General features: G+C 31.8%; 1 protein-coding gene and 1 pseudogene across 2 annotated transcripts in view; one reads left to right on the forward strand and one right to left on the reverse strand.

Moving 5' to 3' along the window:
* LOC145263205 (organic cation transporter protein-like) overlaps positions 1-21,755 on the reverse strand; it is a 92,664-nt gene that overhangs the window by 17,464 nt on the left and 53,445 nt on the right. For both annotated transcript variants that reach the window (XM_080120278.1, XM_080120277.1), the window contains 3 exons: positions 20,702-20,870; positions 15,512-15,730; positions 10,293-10,516 (listed from right to left, as the gene is read on the reverse strand). In XM_080120278.1, the coding sequence (XP_079976404.1) occupies positions 10,293-10,516; positions 15,512-15,730; positions 20,702-20,870 (612 nt within the window). The remainder of the gene's footprint in view (positions 1-10,292; positions 10,517-15,511; positions 15,731-20,701; positions 20,871-21,755) is intronic.
* On the forward strand, positions 18,192-18,370 carry LOC145263417 (U2 spliceosomal RNA; annotated as a pseudogene).

Here is a 21,755-nt window from a genome sequence, read left to right on the forward strand (position 1 = left end):
TATCACTGGAAGAATACATAATGTAATTAAATCCTTCTTATGTAAGAGAAAAATCCAGGTTGTCTTCGACGGTTGTACATCTAAACAATATGATATAAATGCGGAAGTACCTCAAGGATCTATCATTGGACCTTTATTATTCTTGATACCTCCCTGATAAAATTGTTTCTGAGATGGGTATATTTGCTGGTGACACTACTCTCTGTAACAGCCACGAGGGGAAAACAAATGAACACATATCTAAAGAAATGGCAGAAACACTAGAGGATGAACTGCAAACGCCAAAAACAAAACCGTGAAGGAGTAAAAGAAAGTTAAAAAAAAAAACGCGATGCGCTAGCTGTTGCGCCCATCGCTAAACCGGAAGTGACATAGGTTTAAATTAAGGCTAGACAATCGAAAAGCGGCGATGACTTTCGAAAATATTGGCGAAAAAAGCGATCTCCCCCTTTAGAAAAGTGCCCAGTTGAAGGTGAAGTAATTAATGTTTTTGGCCAATTTTTCGATATTTATCATCCGAAAGGTCACTTCAAAATGATACCGACCTCGTGAAAATCCGACCCCTCTGTCATAAGTCTTAGGCATACATACATACATACATACATACATACATACATATATTTATTTATTTAAACAGAAAGGTGAGATTTATATTATAGACTAGCCTGGGTCCCCGGCATTGCCCGGATGTTTGGAGGTGGGTGTTGAGCTAAAAAAAAGTGGTAGTAGGCAGGCAGGCTGGAACCCGTGACGCGAAGCCGAAAAAGAAAGTGGAGGTGTGTGAAAGGGTGTTGGTTGAATGAATGTGTAGCGAAATATAGATGCTTACATAAAACAAATAAAAAGTATACTTTGTCCTACTACTTTAATATTGGGCACTTTTGTATAAACCTCCTTAAAATCATTGGTTGTTTTACCTCTGGAAAATATTAACCTGGATTATATATACATTGTGTGTATTTCAGCAGCATTTTTAAAATTCAAACAAACATTATTGAAGAGAACAGAAAGCTTCTGCTCGATTATACATTTTTAAGCTTTTCGATTTTTTAAAATCTTTTTTTATGTTAAACTAAAACTAAAAAAGTATTAATATGTTCAATCACGAATGTTTTCGATTTATCGTCGAATCATCATCAAGTAAAAAAAAAGCAAATGAACAAAAAAGAAGATAATTTAAAAAATATAGTTGTGAAACAGGCTTTAGAAGTGAGACACAGGAAGAATGTTTTTAGACTGTTTATGATATTGGTTAACAATTTAAATTTTGTGATGCCAGAATTATTGTCGTAGGATACAATTGTATTATGTTAAGCATTTTACAATATTATTACTGGTTTCTTAGACTATATTATTAATTATAAGTTGTTGGGTCGCTTTAGATACAAAGTTTTTTTTTTATTTTAATATGGAAAACTCAGTCGCTAAATAAATAGCACTCTGCTTTCGAACAAAAACTGATATTCCTAAAAGGATTTCACATTCACCGACCAAGGACAGAAACAATAAAGCGTAGTAACAGAACAGATACTACACTTTGCATTATTTATATAAAAAGATATAAATATTAAAATTTGCAAAAATTTAGGCACAAGATCATGTGGGATTAATCGTGGTCATTGGTCAGCTTTTGTCTATTCTTTTTGTCGATTTTACTCTTGTGATGTTAATGGTTCCGGGGCAACGCTGAGTCACTTGAACGTATGTTTGTAAATTAGAATGTTAACATTGGAATGTACCAGGAATGTTATATTGATAAAATGGAATTTAGAAAAAAAAAGTCTAGAAGAAGTTGATAGATAAACAAGAATACGTGACAAACATCACACGATGGTCACGAGTGATACATGCCGATTATGTCATTTGAAAGGGGATATTTTTGTGCAGGTAGGTTTTAGTCAGTTGAGTCAGAGTTTGAGAGAGACAGTTGAGAAGTGTTGAGTTGGCTAGCGGTCGATAATGACTCGAAACACCCGAGAAAGCTGTCGGATCAACGTCAATTAGATGTAGATATTAAGACAGCGTGCAAGTTTCGAATGGGGGAAAGATCTAGAACAAAGCTGCTGAAAATACAACCGAGACTTCTTTAGGATGAGTTTTCATCAGCTTTTCCAAGACTTTCAAAATAATACCAAGCATGACAAGGTATGTTTTCTCTGTTTGCCGATGTGAACCCCACAGAACTGTGCTTTGTCGCTTGTATTGCCCGTGTTGATATATATTCTGTCATAAATTTTATATACACTCAACATATGGTAAGTTTGCATAAAGAGAGAGGTATGGAAGCACAAAATGGATACAATTTTTAAATGTATTTTATTTTTATTTTTTCCACCCCATTTAATAAAAATATATAAAAATACGTAAACTTTTTTCTCAATTACTTTTTTTATTTCATAATCGCATATCTGTTAAAATAACTATGTTTATTTAAGTTAATGTTTTATAAATTTTGTCAAACTATTTAGATATTTAAAAAATATAAAAAATATATATTTATTCACAGAAACATGAAAAAGTAAACAATGAATGTTTCACAATTTTTACAGTTTTAGCAGTTTCAAAAGTTTAACAGTTTTTACAGTTTTAGCAGTTTCAATAATTTAAGAGTTTTTACAGTTTTAGCAGTTTCAAAAATTTAACAGTTTTTACAGTTTTAGCAGTTTCAAAAATTTAAGAGTTTTTACAGTTTTAGCAGTTTCAATAATTTATCAGTTTTTACAGTTTTAGCAGTTTCAAAAAATTTAACAGTTTTTACAGTTTTTAGCAGTTTAAAAATTTAACAGTTTTAGCAGTTTTAGCAGTTTCAATAATTTAAGAGTTTTTACAGTTTTAGCAGTTTCAAAAATTTAAGAGTTTTTACAGTTTTAGCAGTTTAAAAATTTAAGAGTTTTTACAGTTTTAGCAGTTTCAAAAATTTAACACTTTTTACAGTTTTAGCAGTTTCAAAAATTTAACAGTTTTTACAGTTTTAGCAGTTTCAAAATTTAACAGTTTTTACGGTTTTAGCAGTTTCAATAATTTAAGAGTTTTTACAGTTTTAGCAGTTTCAAAAATTTAACAGTTTTTACAGTTTTAGCAGTTTCAAAAATTTAAGAGTTTTTACAGTTTTAGCAGTTTAAAAATTTAACAGTTTTTACAGTTTTAGCAGTTTCAAAAAATTTAACAGTTTTTACAGTTTTAGCAGTTTCAATAATTTAAGAGTTTTTACAGTTTTAGCAGTTTCAATAATTTAAGAGTTTTTACAGTTTTAGCAGTTTCAAAAATTTAAGAGTTTTTACAGTTTTAGCAGTTTCAAAAATTTAAGAGTTTTTACAGTTTTAGCAGTTTCAAAAATTTATCAGTTTTTACAGTTTTAGCAGTTTCAATAATTTAAGGGTTTTTACAGTTTTAGCAGTTTCAAAAATTTAAGAGTTTTTACAGTTTTAGCAGTTTCAAAAATTTAAGAGTTTTTACAGTTTTAGCAGTTTCAATAATTTATCAGTTTTTACAGTTTTAGCAGTTTCAAAAAATTTAACAGTTTTTACAGTTTTAGCAGTTTCAATAATTTAAGGGTTTTTACAGTTTTAGCAGTTTCAAAAATTTAAGAGTTTTTACAGTTTTAGCAGTTTCAATAATTTAACAGTTTTTACAGTTTTAGCAGTTTCAATAATTTAAGAGTTTTTACAGTTTTAGCAGTTTCAAAAATTTAACAGTTTTTACAGTTTTAGCAGTTTCAATAATTTAAGAGTTTTTACAGTTTTAGCAGTTTCAATAATTTAACAGTTTTTACAGTTTTAGCAGTTTCAAAACTTTAAGAGTTTTTACAGTTTTAGCAGTTTCAATAATTTAAGAGTTTTTACAGTTTTAGCAGTTTCAAAAATTTAAGAGTTTTTACAGTTTTAGCAGTTTCAATAATTTATCAGTTTTTACAGTTTTAGCAGTTTCAAAATTTTACAGTTTTTACAGTTTTAGCAGTTTCAATAATTTAACAGTTTTTACAGTTTTAGCAGTTTCAATAATTTAACAGTTTTTACAGTTTTAGCAGTTTCAAAAATTTAACAGTTTTTACAGTTTTAGCAGTTTCAAAATTTAACAGTTTTTACAGTTTTAGCAGTTTCAATAATTTAACAGTTTTTACAGTGTTAGCAGTTTCAATAATTTAAGAGTTTTTACAGTTTTAGCAGTTTCAATAATGTAACAGTTTTTACAATTTTAGCAGTTTCAAAACTTTAAGAGTTTTTACAGTTTTAGCAGTTTCAAAAATTTAATATTTTTTACAGTTTTAGCAGTTTCAATAATTTAAGATTTTTTACAGTTTTAGCAGTTTCAAAAATTTAAGAGTTTTTACAGTTTTAGCAGTTTCCATAATTAAAAAGTTTTTACAGTTTTAGCAGTTTCAAAAATTTAACACTTTTTACAGTTTTAGCAGTTTCAAAAATTTAATAATTTTTACAATTTTAGCAGTTTCAAAACTTTAAGAGTTTTTACAGTTTTAGCAGTTTCAATAATTTAAGAGTTTTTACAGTTTTAGCAGTTTCAATAATTTAAGAGTTTTTACAGTTGTAGCAGTTTCAATAATTTAAGAGTTTTTACAGTTTTAGCAGTTTAAATAATTTAACAGTTTTTACAGTTTTAGCAGTTTCAAAAATTTTTAAAATGTTTATACTTCACATATGTTACAAACATTCAATTAAAACAACAAAATAAATACGAATCCAGTGGGTGATATAAATAAAGCATATTTAAATAAAGTATATTAAAAAAAACGTAATTACATTTGCAAAAAAACGTAATTATATTAAAAAACGTAATTATATTTGAAAAAAAAACGTAATTATATTTGAAAAAAAAACGTAATCATATTTGAAAAAAAAACGTAATTATATTTGAGAAAAAATATATTATATTTGAAAATAAAACGTAATTATATTTGAAAAAAACCCGTAATTATATTTGAAAAAAAAAAACGTAATTATATTTGAAAACAAAACCGTAAATATATTTGAAAAGAAAACGGAATTATATTGGATAAAAAATGTAATTATATTTGAAAAAAAAAACGTAATTATATTTGAAAAAAAAACGTAATCATATTTGAAAAAAAAACTAATTATATTTGAAAAAAAAACGTAATTATATTTGAAAAAAACGTAATTATATTTGAAAAAAAAAACGTAATTATATTTCAGAAAAAATATATTATATTTGAAAAAAAAAACGTACTTATATTTGAAAAAAAAAACCGTAAATATATTTGAAAAGAAAACGTAATTATATTGGAGAAAAAACGTAATTATATTTGAAAAAAACGTAATTATATTTGAAAAAAAACGTAATTATATTGGAGAAAAAACGTAATTATATTTGAAAAAAAAAAACGTAATTATATTTGAAACAAACGTAATTATATTTGAAAAAACGTAATTATATTTGAAAAAACGTAATTATATTTGAAAAAAAACATAACTATATTTGAAAAAAAAAACGTAATTATATTTGAAAAACAAAATGTAATTTATATTTGAAAAAAAACGTAAATATATTTAAAAAAAAACGTAATTATATTTGAAAAAAAAACGTAATTATATTTGAAAAACAAAACGTAATTATATTTGAAAACAAAACGTAATTATATTTGAAAAAAAACATAATTATATTTGAAAACAAAACGTAATTATATTTGAAAAAAGACCGTAATTATATTTGAAAAAAAAAACGTAATTATATTTGAAAAAAAAAACGTAATTATATTTGAAAAAAAAACGTAAATATATTTGAAAAACAAAACGTAAATATATTTAAAAAAAAACGTAATTATATTTGAAAAAAAACGTAAATATATTTGAAAAAAAACGTAATTATATTTGAAAAACAAAACGTAAATATATTTGAAAAAAAAAACGTAATTATATTTGAAAAAAAAACGTAAATATATTTAAAAAAAAACGTAAGTATATTTGAAAAAAAAAACGTAAGCATATTTGAAAAAAACGTAATTATATTTAAAAAAAAAACGTAATTATATTTGAAAAAAAAAGTAAATATATTTGAAAAAAAAACGTAAATGTATTTGGAAAAAAACGTAATTATATTTGAAAAAAAAAACGTAATTATATTTAAAAAAAAACGTAAATATATTTGAAAAAAAAAACGTAATTATATTTGAAAAAAAAAACGTAAATATATTTGAAAAATAAAACGCAAGTATATTTGAAAAAAAAACGCAATTATATTTGAAAAAAAAAACGTAATCATATTTGAAAACAAAACGTAATTATATTTGAAAAAAAAACGTAAATATATTTGAGAGAATATATTTACACACAGCAGAAGTTATTTGAAAAGATATTCGATGAAAAAAAAATTGATAAAAATGTTTACACATTTTTATATATTTTAATTATAAGGGGTGAAAAAATTAACATAAAATATATTTGAAAATTGTACCTATTTTGTATCCATTTGGTGCTTCCATACCTCAATTGACAGACGCGGGTGCCAGCTTTCTGTGTGTTTGAAAGTTAGGCTCTCCCTTTATGCACAGTTACCCAACTTATCAGAGACACGCCACACACAACGAACTACGTTACATGTAAACACGTTGAACACGTATTAGAGACACGTCAGACTCTGTTAAAGAACTCACACATTAAACAGACTCGTTCATATATATTAGTAAACATACGAACACGTTATATAATCTCTAGTTTTAGTGCCGCTTATTTATATTATAATTTTATATACAAATACTTATATATATCGTCGTTACATTAAAAATTATATAACATATAAACACTCTTGGCAATCATTACTATTACAAATAATTATTACTATTACAAACATAAATTATTTAAATTACTATTAAATAAATTATAATATTATAATATTAACTTATAAATAATAATATTAAATATATTAAATAGATTGTTTAAATTACTATTACAAACATAAATTATTTAAAAAGAAAATGCAGTTTGGAAATTCGTCATGAACAATTTATTTTGTTTTAACTCTTCATTTGTGACACATTTCCGTAAATAATAATTTTTATTTATGTATCTGCTTACAACGACTGAATAATTCCTGCATTGACAAGCCTTCAAATACACCTTATATATATATATATATATATATATATATATATATATATATATATATATATATATATATATGGGCAGGCATTTACATAACAAAAGCCCAGTTGACCTTGATGGACTCCCCGTCGATTCCGACGTATGCACTTCCGCCAAAACATTTGTTGCTCGGAAATCCACGGATGCTTTGTTTATAGTGGTGAAGGCTTTGTGTAGAATCAGCCACACTTTTTGGTATTACTGTTAACCTTTATCGGTGCAGATGACTGCTACCGGACAGGGCATACAGTAAACCGCAGGATTTAATATAAGTTTCCTTCTCTTAGATGGCTTAACGAGGACTGGGGGTGCATCCCTCCCAGTGAATTAATGCGGCCCCAGATACCAATCTGGAAATTTCTACGACTCGGTATATATATATATATATATATATATATATATATATACTTTTTATTTGTTTTACATAAGCATTTATACGTCGCTACACATTCATGAGCATGTTCTGGTCAGTATGTTTTTAGTCAGCATATAGTATACGTCTTTAACTTTACCATCAATATAGATGCTGAGCAAAGTAGCCATTTTGTTTAGGCAGTTGTTTACTTTCTTTGATTAAAGATAGCGAATTTGCTCAGATTCGATACTTACGTAAAATTTAAAGGTCTATAACATTTATATTATATTCTCTGTCTGTCAATTTCATTTTTCTCTGAAAGTACTGAGCTGATCTGGCTGAAATTTTGTATGGACTTTTGTTATGATAAATTGCAGCGAATTAAGTGCTACAGTATCCGTTCTTTGTAGAGTTACGAATTAATAGTGATTAGTATTTAATGAAATAAATGAGTACAAATTCAACCATACTCAACTATAAATTTGGCATAAAGCACTCATACTAAATCAACGGATATATTATTTTATTATTGGAATTTTTTAGATGAGTAATTTATATATTCATTTTATTTATATGCAGACTGCTATCCTCATCATCATAGTTGTTTTCATGAAGTTTCGGCCAACTGTTCCTCTGAAGAATGCCACAGAAGGCAATTATCCCTCTGACAAAGGCCAGAGAAGGCAACTATTCCTCTGACGAAGGCCAGAGAAGGCAACTATTCCTCTGACGAAGGCCAGAGAAGGCAACTATTCCTCTGACGAAGGCCAGAGAAGGCAACTATTCCTCTGACGAAGGCCAGAGAAGGCAACTATTCCTCTGACGAAGGCCAGAGAAGGCAACTATTCCTCTGATGAAAACCGAAGAAATAGTTGGCCGAAACGGCGTGAAAATAACAACTATGAAGATGAGGATAACAGTCCGCAAATAAAAAATAAAAATAAAAATCAACGGTCTATAACTTATGCCCGTTTTTAACGCAAATAGGTCACAAATAAGTATGAGGAAACTGAAATATATATTTTTTTACTAACGTTCCAACGTTAATTTCTTTAAAATAATTAATGTCACTAAAGGCTATGATAACCATAATCTATAACTAGGTTCATTGCAGTCATTACAATTGTTATATTATGCTAATATAGGTGCATGTGACTGAATTATTGAAGTGTTAGTGCGAACATTAAGAGAAGAGAGACACACGTGTGAACGTAACAGAAACTTTATTAACACTGAAAAAAGGGAGTAGTTTTGCTACTACAATAGACCACGTGATTGTGTGGTGGAAGGTTACAGACAATAGCGATGGTGCGATAATCCCAATCGTATTATTCGATGTATACAACATCGGGTTTTTACTAAAAATAAAAAAGTTTTTTATTCTTATCTTTTTATATGTATTTAATTCGTGTCTGTATCTGACTGAGAGCCTAATTGTTCTTCCTCCCGTTGTGAAATTTATTGTCGTTGTTCTATTTTCCGTGCCCGTTTGTGGTCTGGCTTGTCTTGGACTATTTTCTTGATTGAATACGTTTTCATAGTCGTATGTAACTTTGCGTGTTGAATTTTCACTTGTTTTTATGATTGTCCGACATTGTATAATTTTTTCTTTTTTGTTCGACACATCCGTGCATAATGCCCCCTTTTTTACCAAAAGTTGTGTAGGGTTTGTTGTATACGGGACAATTGTTTTTCTGGTGCGAGCCGGAGCAGTAGGTAATTTTTCGATCCACTACTGTTGTGTTTTGGTGGGCTTTTTGTCTTTTTGTTTAAAGGATGCATGGGCAGACATCTTGTTTTTTTTTTGTTATTCTGTTTTTCTTCATGTCCCAAGTTAGCGATTTTTTTTTTTGTGTCTGACGTAGCCATTATTTTAGATTGTCTCTCTGTTTCTTCGGCACTGTGCTCTGCTTGGATTGCCTTTTTCTAAATCCAACGACGGTTCTCTCAGCATTCTTCCTCGAAGCATGTTATCGTTAATGCCATAGATTAGGATATCTTTTATTAGTCTCTCGGTAAGTTCTCCAAATTCACATTTGTTTGCTTTTTGTCGTAGTTCGGTGACATATTCATCAAATCTCGGAGTTTCTTTTTGTTTGCAAGCCAAGAATTAGTATGTGAGAAAAGTTAGTTTTTTTCTTGGTTGACAGTGCAAGTCAAATTTTTCTATCACATTTTCCAAATCGTATTTCTGTTCTTCGTTCTCGAAATTGAAGGTGTAATAAATTTTTCTTCCTTCATTTCCTATACAGGTCAATAGTATCGATGTTTTAACCTTCACCAATTTTTTATCTGATTCTGTTGCTTGTAAAACTAACGAATTGGTTTTTCCATGTTTCCCATTCTTGTTCGAGAGGATGAAAAGTTAAGTTCTTTGGGATGCGGCAGAAATTACATAGTTTGTTTTTGTTTATTTTTTTGACGTTGTTGAGTGTTAAGGTTCGTAGTTATTTCCTGACACCATGTTATATTATGTTAATACAGGTGCATGTGACTGAATTAGTAAAGGGTTAGTGAGAACTTTAAGTGAAGAAAGACATAGGTGTGAACGTAATAGGAACTTTATTAACACTGTAAAGGGAGTAGTTTTTGCTACTACAATATACCACGTGATTGTGTGGTGGGAGGTTGCAGGCAATGGTGATGGTGGGAGTAATCCCAATCAAGGGGAAATAACTCGTATTATTCGATGTATACAGCAACAATAACATATTTACTTGTGTAGGGGCTATTCTACGTCAAAAATATCGTCAGACTCTTAGGCAGAAAGTCAAAGAGTATTATTAGAAGCCTTTCCCACAAAATAGTTTGTATTCACCGACCTTTAGCCCAGATATTGGCGAACGCAGATGCAATGCAGCTGAGGCCTGAGAAGATGGTGGACCCGCAGAAGAGAGGTTTTCGCCCCCAACGATCCATAGTGAAAATTAACGTTGTATAAGCCGGGATCTCCACCAAACCAGAAAGCAGTGTGCTTTCATACAGGTTATTGCTCAACGACCCGGCGTTAAATATGAGACCATAGTAAACCATGTTGATAACTGCCCTGTCAATAAAGAAAAGAAAACAAAAACTCGGATAACAAGCATAGGTACGCGGCGTTGCCCGGATAAATGAATAAGATTATTATATACGCCATGAACAGTCCAAGAGGCAAACGTGAGTTTTGAATCCGGGTCATCTGGAGGCAGATTTGAAATCAAAATAACAAGAAAAACAAAAAAAATTAATTTCGAAAGAAATGAACAAAGCGAAAACATTCCTTGTCCATGGCGTAAGTAGGAAAGCACGACCAACAAAATAATAATATTGTCCAAGAAAGATCGGGAATCAGGTGAACCGCTTACGACAGGATTGATAAAAGATTATTTAATGTTCCCTGTTGATCTTTATATAGTGTTATGTTTGACGTTCATCTTCGTCGCCAACTGTTATGTTTGCAGGTTGAACCAAATAACGTATAAGGCAATACAAATGAAGACTCAACAAACAAAGGTAGATCAATAAGAAGTGTATTAGAAAAAGTATATTTACAGTATATTTACATAATGGTTGTCAAGTAAGAAAGTCTTGGCTGGAGAACATATCTGCTCTCGGCTCGGCCTTCGGTGGTTTCTGATTAACACACACTCAGACTAACCGAGTCTTGCTATTTATGTGTAATATTATCCACATATGTAAATGAGTGGGTGCCACCACAATACCCTCCTCCCAAGATTTGAAGTCACGCAGATTTCAATATCTTTTTTTCTTGGAATTTAACATTAATGGTTCATTAAACTTTCTTTTTCTACCTGATCTTCGGGGCTCAGGTGTATATTGAGGCGGTTCCAAATTAAAGGATTCGTATATGATGTCCATGGTTTCCCCCTCTTCGACTGCTAAATCGTGCAAATAACTCGTGTAGGAATCCTATTGAGTTGTTCGTTGTTGGATTCCTGCAACGCATTACCTCAGGCCATTTTGTATAACTATCTACTACAATTAAGTAGTAATTTTCTCCTACTGGACCAGCGAAGTCCATGTGGATTCTCGACCATGGGTGGTCGGTTTTCGGCCAAGATTTGTGTACTATGGGTGGGGATTTTGCCGCTAACTGGCATCCTTTACATCTATTTATTGTTATAGCTATGTCGATGTCTATGTTACGCCAGTATACGTAGCTTCTCATTAAAGACTTCATCCGATTTATCCTCGGATGTCCTGTGTGAAAGTCTCTCAAAATCCTCTTCTGCAACGTTTTAGGTATTACTACTCTCTCGCTGTATAATAACACATCGTTACATATGGAAAAAATTTCCTGAACCTTTTTGTCATTTATAATTTTTTCTTTTATATCATTTATGTATTCATCTTTATCGGCTTCTCTTTTAATGTCCGACAATGTTACCGGTAGTTCTTTAATGATGTTTGCTACCATATTTTTCACTTCGACATTTGTTCGAATTACTGCAATTACTGATTCTTCCAAATTATGTTTCTGTGGTATCAGTCGTAAAAGTCCATCCGCATGGCAAATACTTTTCGATGCTAGATGTTGTAGCTGGAAATCGTAATTCTGTAGGATCGTACCCCAGCGCAGCAATCTATTTGTATACAGGCGATCCTTTTTTTTGATCCGTAGATTGTGACTAATGGTTTATGGTCGGTTTCAAGTATAAAATGTCTACCATATAAATATCTGTGGAACTTAGTCACTGCAAAGATTATACTCAACGCTTCTTTTTCAATCTGTGAATACGCCTTCTCTGCTCGAAGCAGCGTTCTCGAAGCGTGAGCTATCGGCTTTCTATATCCATTAGGCATGATATGTTGAATGCATGCTCCTATGCCGTAGGAACCAGCGTCACTAGCGACGACTATATTTAATTTTGTGTCATAGTGAGTTAGAAATAATTCAGATGTTAGTGCGCTCTTTATTTTGTCAAAAGCGGTTTGACATTCTTGCGTCCAGTTCGAAGGTGTGTACTTTTTTAGCAGCTCATTTAAGGGAGCTCGCAAATTATGCATCCCTTCAATAAAAGATTGGTAATAATTTGAGAGTCCTAAGAAACTCTGAAAGATTGTTACGTTATTAGGTGCTGGCATGTTTTTTATTGCCGCAGATCTTTCTGGGTCTGGACGTCGCCCATGTTTATTTATTATATGTCCAAGATACATAATTTCGCTCATACAAAAGTCGCATTTATTTTCTTTTACTTTAAACCCGAATTCTTGTATTCGAGTGAGTACTTGTTTTAAATGCTCCTTATGTTCTTCTAGGGATTTGCTCCTGATAACAATGTCGTCCAGGTATGCACATGCGCACTCAATACTACTTAGCATGGTGTCCATCGCTTGCTGAAAGATGGCAGGCGCTACTTTGATGCCAAAGGGCAACCGGTTGTATTTGTACAATCCCTTATGCGTGTTGATGCATAGTATTTTTGAGCAATTCTCCTCGACCGGTATTTGTAAATACGCGTCGCTCAAGTCTATCTTGGAGAAGATATTACCACCATTCAACTTTGTGAATATTTCCTCTGGGCTTGGTAGCGGGTAATGGTAATCTTGTAATATGGAGTTTAGACCTGTCGAAAATCTGCGCACACTCTGATTTCATCATTCTTTTTCTTTACATATACGGTGGGGGCTGCCCAGTCGCTGTGTTCTATTTTTGATAGTATTCCTGTCTGTTCCAATCTGTCTAATTCTTTATTAATCTTTTCCAACCCAGCGAACGGAACTTTTCGCTTTTTTCTAAAAATTGGGCTGGTGTTTTCTTTAAGTTCAAACGAGGTCTTAAATTTATTGCAACGACCTAATTTAGTCATGAATACATCAGGGAATAATTTTTTTAAGTCCTTTTTTATATTTCCTGTTGTTGGAGTAGTACATTCTATTTTTTTACAGAATGTATTAATTGGCTTATCCCACAGTCCAAATTTCTCAATCAAATCTATTCCAAACAGATTTTCGCTATTTTTCAATACGAACATTTTTAATTTTTTCGTAAATCCTTTTAATTTTATCGAAAGGATAACTTCTCCTTCAAATTTTATCTCACCGCCAGTTACCGTCCGAGCTGATTTACTTGTTTTCATCATGGTTGGTTTACCCAACTTTTTCCATGTATTCAAGTTTATTATAGAAATATCGGATCCTGAATCCAGTTGTAATTTTATTGGCGTTTTAAATATTTCCGCTTTTATGTATTTTCGCCGATTTTTGTCTAATTTTTCGTTTGATTTTGTTTGCTGTACTCGGTTTCTGGTGAAATCTTTATATCTGCAGCAATCGCTTTTGTGTCCGACTTTCTTGCAAATGTAGCATTTTTTCTTCTTATAAGGGCAATCCGATTCCCAATGTTTTTCTGCGCATCTCTTACGGTTATATCTAGGGAGAGACTTGTTATATTCTTTACTATAATTATAATTATTATATTTGGAATATCTCGTTCCATTTTGACTGCTTTTATTTGTATAGTTCTTGGTTGGTGTGTATCGTTTTCTAACCTTTCTTACATATGCCACTCCGGATTCTATCTTTTTTGAATCCGTTTTTAGTGTAATGGTCCTTTCACAATCTTCTGCTAATTTCTGAAGTGTTAAATCTTGTTCAGATTCCAGCTTAGACAACACTCGTCTGCGTATTTCTGCATTTTTCGTGGAAACTAACCCTTGTGCGAAGATTAGGCATTTGAAATCTTCTACTGTTAGTTCTGCTAGCTTAAAATTATTACAGTTTTTATTGACAACTGATGCGTATGTCAAATAATCTTGGTTGTCCATCTTCCTTGTGTTATCCATCAGTTGTCAATTCCAGTCTCCATGTTTTCATTGAATTTTCTATTACATTGGTGATCCCGCTTGGTATTTTATACATTTTTAGGCATTATATTATCCATGCTTGGGGGATCCTGTCATACGCTTTTTTGTAGTCGATCCATGCCATGGCTAAAATTTTTCCTCTTCCTTTTTACCTCCTTTAGAATCTTTTGATCAACATATAGCAGATCATGTGTTCCTCTTTTCCCTTAAAAGTCGGTAGTGATGCTATGAAAGAAGGCGTTTGAAGATAGGTCTACCTTACACCATATTGGTTAGTCACTAGAAATGTTGGATGGGAAGAAGCCGAGGAAGGTAATTTCCCCTGATGATGTGGTATTATTTAATTCTCTCATTCTAAGTCGGGGCAATTACCACATTGATATTTGAAATTCAACTTTTACAACTGAATGTCACCAAGTACTTTATCCACTATGCTACGGGTCACTGCGGAAACGCTGTGCAAATAACATTCAAGATGAGAACTATAGTCCAGAGAATCCAAATAAAATGAATAATTAATCATCATCTCAAAAAAAATTAAACAAAAATTAACAATCATGATTAAGCTATGAGATTGTCGGACTGACTTCCTCATCTTGGTTGTAATCGTCACACGTTTCGGCCGTTTTTGCCCTCTGGCCTTCATCAGGTGTTTTCTATCAAACTGGGGAACCGTTTGTTAGGAGTCTCGAACCCAACCCTTTATTATTATTGCGGGGGTACCGGGTTCGGACTCCAGCTAGGCTTTGGGACATAGTTGCTTATTCTCTGTTTTGAATGTTACTTTTTCACTGCCTTCACTAGTGACATATGATCGAGCGGTCCTAGACGTTGTATCAAAGTTTACAGTTACCCAAAGGTGCTGAGTTCAATCCTGAACGAAGGCAGTGAAAAAGTAACATTTAAAACAGAGAATCAGCAACTATGTCCCAAAGCCTAGCTGGAGTCCGAACACGGTACCCCCATAATAATAAAGGGTTGGGTTCGAGACTCCTAACAAACGGTTCCCCAGTTTGATACAAAACACCTGACGAAGGCCGGAGGGCAAAACGGCCGAAACGTTGTGACAATAACAACCAAGATGAGGAAGTCAGTCCGACAATCTCAATCAATGAAAACACCTCATCTCAAAAATACAGACAATTACTATGATTTAGCTATGTTAATCAAAATTTTCAAATGTAACGAATTTTATCTTAAATCTAATGAAAACGAAATTGAATTCTGCTTACCAATTGAAGAATACGATTAAACTTCGTATTAAAAGAATCTTTGATTTGAATAATTCTTTTAATCCAACTTTTTTAACCGGATTCTCTTTTTCTTCCGTTTCAATGATTTCCAAATTTGGCAATGGGCTTTTATTCATTTTGGCCATTTGAATAAATATTTCTTTCGCTTCTTCCAATCTCCCCTTGCTTATCAACCATCTTGGAGATTCTTTAATTAAACTAAAATAAAAAAAATTAATAACAAAGCAATTTTTACAGATAAAAATGTGTTCATAGTAAAAATATGTGCTGTTAAAAATATCTGTTTAACATTCAAGATAAAGAACTTAATGACTACGTTGCCACGTAGACTTCCTACCATGATGTAATTTCCCGAACACGCTAACTTAATTTTCTAACTCCAAGTTAAAAATTCCTTTTTATTTAATCTACCTTCCCGTAGATAATTCTGTTTCAGACAAGAATAATAAAAATGCAGAGAACTATATAAAACATATTAAAAAGATTTTATATGGCCATAATTTTATTAAACATTTGCATAATATCAGTACTATTATTATTAATTGTGCAGGTATTTTTTTATAGTTTCAACATATATTATAAAAAAAAAATGAAAAAATGTAATAACAAACAGAAACTAAAATATACTTACAAAAATATTTCTCCTTAACTATCTTTAAATATTTTGACCCCCCCCCCAAAAAAAAAAGCAAAAACACAAAAAACACAAAAGGAGGTAAATAAAAAGTGGGATATATGGGGTGGGGTTTCTTCTTATATAATACACGTTGAAACTGAAAAACACCTCAATAATAAATAATAATGACACTGCGCCCAGTATTATTTAAATGTTTTTAAAAAAATATCAGTCAATGGTCGAAATAATCGTACGCTTGTATAATTAATAAAATTGAACTTTTTGAGATTACATAAAAATATGTGTCCGTTCCTACGGAAGCGGTAGGTGTATCAGAATTTTTGTAGTAAATTTTTTACACCCCTAACACGAAACTGCGAATAAAATATAAAAAATTCGTAATTTCTCTTTTAAAAGTGGGTTTATTTTCTTTATGGATCATACTTCCAAAATAAACTATTAAAGTTGTTTTAAAAGTAATAGAAATATTTAAAAAAAAAAAAAAACAGTAATGAATTTTACGAACTCAATATTTTCAATTTTTAAAGTTTAAAAATTTATCAAAATTTTTCTATTGATTCTATTTTTACGATATTTTCAGGGTCAATGTGAAATTTTATGCTCTTTCCAATAAACCGAATATAATATTTTAGACAAACGTCTTTTTTTTAATTCACGCCCCTCCCCCATTTTCAAGTGTCTATTAAAAAGTAAATAATTAATTAAGTTTTTTTATATTTTATTCGCAGTTTCGTGTTAGGGGTGTAAAAAATTCCTACAAAAATTCTGATACACTGATATACTGAAGCGGTATATTATAAATAATATATACGACACCTGTATTCGATCTTTATTTTTCCCATATCGAATAGAGACGGTAGCGCGGCGCCATTCTACACAGTGAAGGAAGACACTTTCATGCGCATAAGTAAAGTTTTGAGTAAACTTCCAGCGTGTCAGTCGCTGCCTATCGGTCGCTGAATGAGGTGCTACACAACGTGTTCGTCGGATTACCGATTCTCTTAAGATGACTAAACGTGTTGAGCAAGTGTACTACATCAAATATTTTAAAAAGCTTGGCGATTCTCAAGGCGAAACAATTTGTAAGATTGGTGTAATGGGTATTTGGAGAAGATGCGATGGGTGTAACAGTGTAACACAAATTAAGGAGGGTTTCAACCGATAGCGGAAGGTGACCAGCATTCTGGCAGGCCCCAAACTGCTCGAAATGCAGTTGTTGTTGAGAGGTTGGAAAATTTGGTGATGAGAGAGTGTCGTTTAACCGTGTAGAAGCTTGCCGAAGAGGTTGGAGTGAGTAAGGATTCCGCACGTGCAATTTTGCGTGATGATTTGGACATTCATAGAGTAAAATTAGTGTCGAGGTTGTTGTCCCCAGAACAAAAGGACCTCCATGTTCAAGTTGCATAGGACCTTTTGGACACTGTAAACAGTTATCCTTGACTTCTGAACATCGTGATAACTGGAGATAAGTCATGAATGTATGGGTACAACCCAGAAACAAAAAGATAGTCGTCACAATGGAAGAATCCGGATTCTCCAAGACCGAAAAAAAAAAAAGCGCGTCAGGAGTGAAGCAAAATCAAGGTGATACCTAATATCTGTGGAGGTAAAGTTTGCCTATAAATACACTTTTAATTTTTTTGTATCTTCTCTAACTGTTTTAGTCGTGTGCAAGCGACTCTATAAGTCACTCCGTCGGTCCGTCAGTCGGTCTGTTCGTAACACTTTTGTGCTTGGCCTTTTTGCTTAAGATCAAAGGTCTGTTCTAGCTTTTTAATTTTCTTGGCCTTTTGGCCAAGATCAAAGTGTAGTATCTTTCCGGCAGATACTGCAAGCAAAGACCATATGTGGGGGCAACCCCCACATATAAGACCTTCGTCAACATAGGGGCAACCCTTCATACCAATTGTCACTATCGAGCTCCCCTACTCTCTGGGCAGCTGGTCCCCATTTCCCCTTCACTCCTCACATTAAAAATCGGCCTTGTGCCTAATTTGCTCGGTGGGGGAGCAAATAAATACCGCTTTTTCTTGGCCTTTTGGCCAGGACCAAAGTGTAGTATCTGTTCTTAATAGATGCTGTACTTACGTTTGTAACTTTTCCTTAACCACATGGCTAAGATCAAAGTGCAGCATCTGTTCTTAACAGATGCTGCACTTACATTTGTAACTTTTCCTTGGCAATGGAAGAGCAAACCCTTCCATGCTGAAATTTTTTCACAAATCATATTTTAATATATAAATTTTCTTTTTTTTTTTTTTTTTTTTTCGAAAAATTCCTGTTTTGCCCACAGGGGCTCAAAAGGGGTAAAAAAAAAAGATTGCCAAGAATGACACATTTGATCCATCCATTAGATTTTTCTTAAACTTGCCCAAAATGTGGAGGGCATTGTTCTTAATATAAATTCAGTATGGATGACCCTAGCAAAAGTCTGGTTTGCGTCCCCCGGGGATTTTTTGTGCTGAAAACGCCCTTTCTTCTGGTGCGTTTCTCATATTTCTCAACAAAAACTTGATATGTCTATATATAGGTTTCCCATGTTGCTGAATGTAAATATACATGTGTTAAGGTGTGAAACTGCACTGTTTCTCCATTGTCACTGGTATTCGGCATTCCAAGTGGCTCATTAAGGGGTCAAAAATGTACCAAAATTGAAAAAAAATATGACACTTTTTGCCCCATAAATTTTTACCTATCCATTACATTTTTCTGAAACTTGTCCAAAATGTGGAAGCCATTGTTCTTAATATAAATTCAGTATGGGTGACTCTGGTAATATTCTGGTTAGCGTCCCCCGGGTACTTTTAGTGCTAGAAAACACACCATTTTGGGTCTCCCATGCAGGATCAATTTTTAAAACTATATTTCGTGGCTCGTTTTTTAAGCAAGGGGCATGGAGTAACATTTTGGTCCCAACAGTAAAAAATATTTTTTGTGTGGAAATTTCCATTTCGTCTACAGGGACTCAAAAGAGGTAAAAAAATTCCTCAAAATGGCCAAAAATGACACTTTTTGTCCCGTAACATTTGATCCATTCATTAGATTTTTCTGAAACTTGTCCAAAATGTGAAGGGCATTGTTCTTAATATAAATTCAGTATGGGTGACCCTAGCAAAATTCTGCTTTGCATCCCCTGGGGACCTTTAGTGCTAAAAATGCCCTTTTTTCATATTTCTCAATAAAAAACTTTATATGTATATCTATATAGTGCTCTCCCATGGTGCTGAATTCAAATATACATGTATTACAGTGTAAAACTGCATAGTTTGTCAGTTGTCAATGGTATTCAGCATTCCAAGGGGCTCATAAGGGTTCAAAAATGTACCAAAATTGCAAATAATGACACTTTTTGCCCCATAAATTTTTAGCTATCCGTTAGACTTTTCTGAGACTTGTCCAAAAGGTAACTTTTGCTTGGCCACATGACTTAGATCAAAGTGTAGTATCTGTTCTTAACTGATGCTGCACTTGTTTGTAACTAATGAGTAAATGTGTTACGGACCGACCGACGGAGAATAGTTTTTTTTTAAGTGCATTCCACAGAATACTTTTTTTAGTCATGTCGGTCGGTCCGTAACACATACTTTTTATTTCTTTTTATATTTATTATACCACTATTTATTGGTTTTCGGGGTTCCTGAATACGAAAATAACGTTTCAAATTCCCTAAATCAAATAATTTTTCTGATATAAAGTGGGGGATCTTTTAATGTAAAATGATCACCAGTCAGTCTCAAAGCCATTCTAGTCATTCTCCAGATCATTCAAGTTGTTTTTGAAGGATTCCAGTTATTTTTTAAGCATTCAAGTCATTCTTAAGGGCATTCAATTCACCCTTAAGTTCATTAAAGTCATTCTAAGTCATTTACTTTTTATTTATTTAAGTCATTTCAGCCCATTTTTCGGTCATTTTAGTTTATCTTTAAGAATTTCATATCAATCCTACATTCACACATACATTCATTACACGAGATCACGTGACTAATGGCTATCGGCCTTATAAAAACTTCAAAAGCGACACACAGTGTCGCTTGATGAATAATGCAATAATTTTTCTTTCTTTCTTTTTTTTTTTGTTTATGGTTAATTCCAAGGCTCTTTTATTTATTTATTTTTTTATTTATTTATTTTTTTTAAAAGAAAATAATTTTTAAGCTATGTATAAGAATTATAACAAATTTAGTAGTTATAAATTGTCGAGTTATCGCCCTTCAATTCTTGATTTAGTTTTTGTTGGGGGGGGGCGGTTGCTTCTATATTTTACAAACGAAAAATCTTAAATTTCAAGTTAGACAAATGGTATCTAGGTAAATGTCAGGTCTCAAATAGTAACATATCCAAAAATTATGAAATTTTAAAAATCAAAATCACTATGCTTCCTAAGATGGGTTGATGGGAGACTAAGTTCTGCCGCTTACATCACGTGATAAACGTAATTCAAAATGTCTTACACATAAATACACAGGAAAGCGATAAAAATCCGGCTCACTATATTAATAAATCATCAAGTTATGAGCTATGACAGTACTTACAACCAGTAGGTCAAGCAGGGTAGTGTTATGGTGCCGACAAAGAAAGCGTGCAGATGCCACTCGCGAATTCCGTAAGCAAATGCCACCACGACGATCTCTCCCAGTGCGAAAAAATTCCCGGTTTGAAGACCGACCGTTGAACGCTTTGAGCAAGACACCATTTCCATCGCTTATGGGGGAAAATAATGAAAACAAAATTAATAAACTTTATATATTTTGAAGCTGTTAGCATTGAAGTTAGTGAAAGTGAAAATGAAATCGATATTCTTGTGTAACATCGTTAAAAAAGGTAATTCGATAATGCTATTAATAATTTAAATTCCAATCGACTTCATCAATTACTATTATATCCAACCCGATAATTCTTCTAATAAAATAATCTTTAGATTCAATACACGTTATATATTTTTAATTGTTAATATTAAATTACGACATTTATTTTTATAAAGTAATAATTGAAATTTAAATATACTTTATAAATGACATCTTATATCCGACCCGATAATTGTTCAAGTAAAAGTCACAAATCATATGATGCAAAGCAATTTTTTTTAATATTTTGAAGGTGCCAATATTTAAGTTATTGAAAATAAAATGATTTTTTTTTGTGACATCGTAATACAAATAATTTAAATTACAGTATTTACTAGTCTCTGGATTTTAAAAGTAATAAATGGAATTTTAGTCGATTGAATCAAATTAAATATACTCTAGAAAGTGCAACATATATTCAATATACTTTTTATATTTTTAAACTGTCAATATTAAAGTTGTTGATACTGAAATCTATCTTTTTATGCAGCATTGTAGCACAAGAAATGTCAATTACGGTATTTGCCTGTCCCTGTTTTCTAAAGTAATAATAGAAATTTCAATCGATTTCATCAATTACATATGATCCAAAATTCTTTTGATTCATTCAGCCTTGACAGACGTGTTTTAAATATTCTCTCCAGGGCTTTTTCTTTCAATGATTTGGAATTCATTCCATTTGCGCTTTTTTCCAAGGAACTCTGCCTTTTGGATCATTTTGGACCATTTGGAATTTACCCAT

This window comes from Euprymna scolopes, chromosome 38, assembly GCF_053919585.1.
Source record: "Euprymna scolopes isolate OS-2025 chromosome 38, ASM5391958v1, whole genome shotgun sequence".
In the NCBI taxonomy this organism is placed as follows: Eukaryota; Metazoa; Mollusca; class Cephalopoda; order Sepiida; family Sepiolidae; genus Euprymna; species Euprymna scolopes.